The 6,414-nt window shown below is 49.6% G+C and overlaps 2 protein-coding genes across 2 annotated transcripts in view; one reads left to right on the top strand and one right to left on the bottom strand.

The window, feature by feature from the left end:
- Window positions 1-2,135: 2,135 nt before the first annotated feature.
- On the top strand, window positions 2,136-4,719 carry H310_06257 (hypothetical protein; the record flags this gene model as incomplete). Its single annotated transcript, XM_008871251.1, has 7 exons — window positions 2,136-2,213; window positions 2,967-3,119; window positions 3,167-3,213; window positions 3,248-3,391; window positions 3,431-3,504; window positions 3,801-3,859; window positions 4,600-4,719. The coding sequence occupies 7 exons, from the start codon at window positions 2,136-2,138 to the stop codon at window positions 4,717-4,719; spliced, it is 675 nt and encodes a 224-aa protein (XP_008869473.1).
- A 911-nt stretch (window positions 4,720-5,630) lies between these two features.
- The window catches only part of H310_06258 (hypothetical protein), a gene marked incomplete at both ends in the record, with an annotated part of 1,423 nt that continues 639 nt past the window's right edge, over window positions 5,631-6,414 (bottom strand). The window contains 2 exons of the mRNA XM_008871252.1: window positions 5,631-5,982; window positions 6,049-6,094. Of these exons, the coding sequence (XP_008869474.1) occupies window positions 5,631-5,982; window positions 6,049-6,094 (398 nt within the window). The remainder of the gene's footprint in view (window positions 5,983-6,048; window positions 6,095-6,414) is intronic.

Consider the following 6,414-nt stretch of genomic DNA (forward strand, 5'->3'; position numbering starts at 1 on the left):
TCTTTATGGAGGTTAATCGTCAATGGGGTCATATGCCTCGTCACATTTATTCACACATGACAAATGAGGTAAAGTACAGTAATGACGTAGATTGCAGATCTATTAGATGAGAGCTCAAATCTTTCTAAGGGTATTTTTTAGCCTCAAACAATTAAATTGCTCAATAAATACATCAAAATGAATATAGAAATTGAACAAATATAAAAAAATATAGAGATCAATTTAAACCCTGAGCAAACTATGAAATGATGTTCTCGGTCGAGCCTCGATTCCACAACACGTGCTATGTGTGTGTGTCGTGGATGGGCGAGATTGGACGGATCACACTCGAAATTCAGCATCAACCACTGATCCCCAATCTACAACTACAATATGTTGTCTCAGAGATATAAAATTTGGTAGTGGCGATGACCAGGTTTCGAATTGCAAGCGTGCCAAGCGCGCCTGTCAGACATACGTCCGGCAATGGGAGAAATTCTAACCTGACGGATTCGGCGCACGAGTTACTTAAATGTGGTGGCGGCAACGATATTTCCGCTTGCCCATCCGAAGAATGCGTCAGTAGGAGGCTAAGGGCGACTGCCCGAAGAACCGCTGTGTCCAGTCGATGTTGCTGTGTCTACCCGTGCCCTTCTCAGCGCCAAGATGGAATCAGCCCAGGTGTCGAATGAAGTGATGCTGTGCAATGCGTTCGAAGAACTGTAAATTGGCATAGATAATTTCGACGAGTTCGACACTAATTCAATTCATAGTTGATTGAACTTTGAATATTTTCTGGACAGTATATATTCGATTTGAGAGGTACGTTTTTCGAAAGAGCATGCAATTGATGTCGAAACTCGTCGTGTATCAAGTGAGAAGGTATTTCTGCGCTTCAGAGCATCAACGTAGAAATTGCCCATCGCCTGTAGCAGTTGGTATGATTTTCTATGGAATATTAAAGATTGAACTGCTTCAACCTTGGTCCTAGATAGACGTAAGATCACTGGGATATCGTCTCATAGAAGTAATTTATGGCTGCAGGTTTTAAAACCTCAAACTTGTTGGCACGACGTCATCGTTTTTCCATACCAGATGAACTGGCTCTCCCAATTAAACTCGGAAGGAGGTAGTAGTATTTTACTCCCGGCATTTTGGATTGAGGTCCCGGTCAGTCCCAGTAATGTGCGATTGTTATCCTTTGTCGTGGACCGTGTCGCTGACCGTATCGTAGTGTCGAGAACAGTGAGTTTGTTTACCTGGCGAGTGAAGTCACCTTTGAATTTGTTATGATAGCCAGCGCATGACAATAAAGAATTTATTAGCCAACTTCTTGACAAGCTAGAACTTTGGACCATGGACCTTCCCGTTGGGGGAGGTGGATAAGACGTGGATGTGTTGCTCGATTGCAGCCCACGTAGGGACTCACCCAGCGAAAGCTCGAGATCAAACCGATATGATAGTGATATTGACCGGCACGTGAGGTGCTGACCGAACTGCCAGCCGTGGAGCGAGGAACCGCCCGCCAATGCGGCGGCTGTTCTGCTCTCCGCAAGGCTGACGCCTGCCAATGCCAGCCGACGAGGCGTGGACGCTTGATGGACCATCAGGGACCGCACCTCTTGTGTTTGGCAGTCCTACCGGCAGTAACCCGGGAGCGGCCCCTGACGATATGGACATGGGCCAGGACGGTCATTTCTATACGCCTCTTATCTCCCGAAAAATCCAACTTTCAAACGGTCCACAAAAGACGAGCGGCATGAGTTTATGTTGGTGTGCGAGCAGTACATCATCCTAACGCAAGCCCTAACTGCGACTGGCGTGAAACCATTTTTTATGCCGGCAAGCGCGTTTGTTATGCCCGGGACCAAACAACGTAGTGCCCAAGTGGACATGGGGAAGGACCCCAAGGCTGTTACTGAGACGTGGTGGGTGGTCTGGTTCATAGAAGCCTACAACGTCGACAACCCAGCTGACGCGGTGAAACCGAGTCGCTTCATCGTACCATGACAGATCAGATTGCTTTGAGGAGGAACAAATCCTTGAAGAAGGTTGTTTACCGGTTTGTAGGTTGGTTGCGTAAGTATGCCGTTGGGCATGAACGTTTGTCGGTAACGAGGACGACGAGAAGTCGCCAGTGAAGCCAGAGCCGGCTAATGATGCCCGCCGGGTGTGTGAATCCAACACCTCAGAACCAAGGGCAACGATCAGTGAAGGCTCCGGCGACGTCACGGGTTCCTGAGGCATCAGCAGCGAGGCATCCTACTCGACTGGAGCTGACCTGTCGGTGGCATCTTGTAACCTGTTCTCTACTCTACTGCAGGTGAGGTAAGCCCCGAGATCATCAACATGGAGTCGACGATACTTCAACCTTATGGTACCTGGAGCGTGTCTGTCACGGAGCCGCGACACAACTCCTGGAGTAGTTGGAGTTGAATACCGCGTGTGGGCCTCTTGCTCTGCTTGACCTCCAAGTGTGGGTTGACGACGCTGAAACGGACACGGATCTCACGCTTGGTGTCCCTGTTATCCAAAACTCGGTGTTGCGTACGTCAAGATGGATTACCCGTGACCCTAGCTGCCACTCGTTACGCCCGGTCGGTGCCACCTTGGCGACCGGGTCCGACTGCGGTGGGTGGCTCCGAGCGGCTTTGTGCGTCGGTGAGAACACGAAGAAGCCATAGGCAGAAAGGCCGTGTTCTGCATGAAGAACCGATGGAAAATGACTAGCCCAAGGAGCTGATTGGACGTTTGCCGAGGGGGTTTATAGTGGGTATTACTATAGGCTGGTCTAGCCAGTTGGCTACTCCAGCCAGTTCTTGCATTTGCTTCCGAGTGCTCAATATACACCACAAGCTTTGCCCGGGAGTCCATTGCTTCCCCATCACTGTGTTCATTGTTCGGTGTACCTGAGTGCCAAAGGAGACGCCATATTCGGCATCGAGAAGGCGTTACTGGAGAACGCATGCCGGCAGCAGGTGATGTAGGATCTTGCCGACCAGCCTGCTACAACACCGGGAGTCGCAGTGAATCGGACGCTTCGATTGACGGAAGAGCTGACCGATGACTTGGACGAAAAAGAGCGCATGTGTTCTGCGGCAACGGAGCTCGAAACAGCTTCAAGCGACGATAACAGCGAAGTGCCCGTATCGTTCGGATATATAAGGTGGCAGATGCTGATGTCTAGGGCACGGACATTGCAGCCGTCGAAGTACTGCAGGACTTGTTGCTCGGGTTCCCTAGATGTGTTACGTCTGGAATTTGGCAGGGACTCACAGGTGAAAGCTGCTCCCTTGAAGGTGCAAATGAAACCGGAAGTGGCCCAGGTGAAGTGGGGACTACGTGGTTACCCTCCCACGTATGTGGCGTTCTTGGACAGCCATGCCCTGGAACTGGAAGAGGCTGGTCTGGTGTACCGTAACCACTGATCCCGATGGGCAGCTGTTTCTAGAATCGTTCCTAAAAAGGATCCGGGAGACTTACGTATGACGATTGACTCGCGACCGATCAACGCGTGCATCGAGGGTATGCCGTGGTCTATGCCGAACCTTGAAGTGACAATGAGTGTGCTTCAAGGCTCAAAGGTGTATTTTACACTCGATTGGATAAAGGGTTACTGGTAACAGCCTCTACACCCTGACTCCCAGGAGCATTACTCCCTTTTAACTTCGATCGGAGTGGTCACCCCTACGCGAGTGCTTATGGGACAGTCTGATGCGGTAGCTTACTGTCAAGGCGCGGTTGACGCGCTCTTTGGGGGCTGCTTTTGCATCTCCTTTGAAATTGGCTTGATGATTTTTTGGGATATGCCTGAACACCAGGAGACAAGTTGGTGCTTCTGCTCAAGGTATTGAACATTTGCCGGTCGTACGGTCTCAAGGTGCACCTCGGCAAGTGTTCGTACTACACGATAAATACGATCTGGTGTCGGAAAGTGATATCCGCTGTGGGCATGCTGCAAGCTCTTATCCATGTTCAAGGTTGTGTGTGTTGGCACCACCACAGACGGGAGCAGACCTGCAACAGCTTCGGTATTAGACAATTGATGCAGGCGAACATCCCCCAGCATGCTGAACTAGTGACCCCGCTGACGAAGTTGATGGTCAACCCTGCCTAGTAAGCCGACTCACGCAATAAGACTGAGTTGACACGAGATGCATAGAGCTCAGTCGTGTGGGCCGATGACCAACGGGTCTGTTATGAGTGTATCACGTTAGTCCGGCAACGTAAGGTCCCGTTGTCTCGCCCGGGTCCTGACAAAAAGGTATGTCTGAATGCCGATGATAATGAGGGGCACCCTCTGCATGCAAACACGTATCTGTGAGGTGGTTCATGCAGGCGTGGCTGGCCTCCGGGGTGTCGAAGGAAGGATGGCATCAGTCGCTGACATGCTGGATTGGACGCTTTGAGGACTGATGCCAAAACCCTTGTCGTCGTCGGATCTAGTTCTCCACTACCACCGTATGGTACCCTGCATCCTGGTTTACATTGCATGGTGGTCGACGGAGAAAAGCCTCCCCGTTCCTGGGGCGAAGCTTTGCATGCGACGAAGCCCAACGAGCTTATTTTTTTCGACTGACTGCGTCAGGAGACGGGTTGAAATATGTCCTTGTGGTCAAGGATGACACGAGCGAGTTTGTCCGTTTGCAAACCGCCATGCCTGCCACCGCCGCGGAGACAGCTGCTGCGCTGACGGAGTCGTGTCTGTTTGATGTTGTGACGACGTGGGTATCTATCTGACTGTGAGTCGCATTTCAAAATCGAAAACATTGACAAATTTTCCGGCTACACTTTATTCAGTGCGCACTATTATTTTATTACTTCACATTGTCCGTGGGCGAACGAGACTGTTGACGTTGTCAATCGAGTCACTGTCCGGACCCCTAAGACAATTTGATGTGATATGCGCTTCGAGCCGGGAGCCTGGCCCTCAATTCTACCGCTAGGTCAATCTGCTTTGATCCAGAAGCCGTCTGACCGTCTGGCGGGAACTTGATGAATCGTTCAACCATTTTTCTTCGTGCTTTCGTCGCAAAGCAAACAATTGTTGTCTCCAAGAGAAACAACGCATTAAGAGGTTAATCCGTGCATAAATGTGCAACAACGTCGAGCGCGCCACAATTGGAGGTGCCAGACACTTCGATGGGTCAGGTTCTCAAATTAGCGAATCAGAGAGCTCCAATTGCCCAATTGCAGCGGTATATTTGACCAATCATTGACTAGGACTTGACTGATCGAATCAAAGGTCACTTAGTTCCTAGATGTACCGTGTAGTGTATATTATTATGGACAGTCACCAAACCATTATCCGACCGAACAGATTTTCGGATAATGTATTTTATTGTGGGCATACAAACTTCAACCTCATTCTATTTCGCATGGAACTGCCTTGAAGCATTGAGTATTGACTGTTATCAATTTCTAAAGGAATCAACGTTCAAAGGAAGAATTGCCAAAATATTATATACAAGTTGCAAGTCAATTTTCCTATTACAATTCAATATGTTCAGACTCCTCGGTTGCTTCACACTGGTCAATGTCTCTCGCAGGATGAATGGTTTCATCGATAGCCATGCTCGTCATCAAATCACCAAGTACGTCATCGTCCACTTCACCGTCTTGCTCAGCCACGTCTTCAACAGGGCCAACCGCTAGCTGCTCGTCTTGGTGCGGAAGGTCAGGTCGTGCCGTTTCTTGAAACCCTTGATCCAGTGCCAGCCGGCCTTGAACTCGTCTTCGGAAAGCCCAACGTCTATGGCGGCCTCCAAGGCCATCATGCGCAGCATGGCATAGGTCACAGGGATGCCGTCTTTCCGCATTCCAAGGACCCAACGCGCAAGCTGCTCTTCGACATCAAAGGGCAACGTCGTCCCGGTGCCTCGTGCACGAACAGTCATGTACTTGCCCGTGGTGGCACACTTGGCTATGCGTTCAATGCGATCTTTAGCTCTGATCCACATGTACACTTTCTTCCGCGTGCTTTCACGCTCTGTCAACGAACTTCTAGCACAGTATGCATCCAGAAAGGCAGTCATGCCAATAGATGACACTCGATTGATAACGTCCAACCTATGCTTGTAGTCCACAGTCTTGTTCTTGAACTGACGCGGCATTGCTTTCCGTCCATGCTTGAACACGGGCCTGCCAAGTGATACCCGTCGAGCACTTGGCTCAACCGTGTCAGCCTCCATGGCAAGGGCGGTGTGCCTTCAAAACTGGCGGGTCATTTAAAGCGCGGGGAAAACCTCTCCAAATTAATTGTACCTCTATACATTAATATTCTATACAGAGATAGAGGTATTATGGAATATAAGAGGTATATTCAGGCGGGAAGGTTGTATTGCAGAGTTTGATAAATTCTTGTGCACTATAAATATTAATTCGAAGAGTGTCCACAATAAAAAGGATGTCTCGAATAATATACGCTACACGGTA

The sequence above is a fragment of the Aphanomyces invadans genome (genome assembly GCF_000520115.1).
Source record: "Aphanomyces invadans strain NJM9701 unplaced genomic scaffold supercont1.11, whole genome shotgun sequence".
NCBI classification, from domain to species: domain Eukaryota; phylum Oomycota; class Saprolegniomycetes; order Saprolegniales; family Verrucalvaceae; genus Aphanomyces; species Aphanomyces invadans.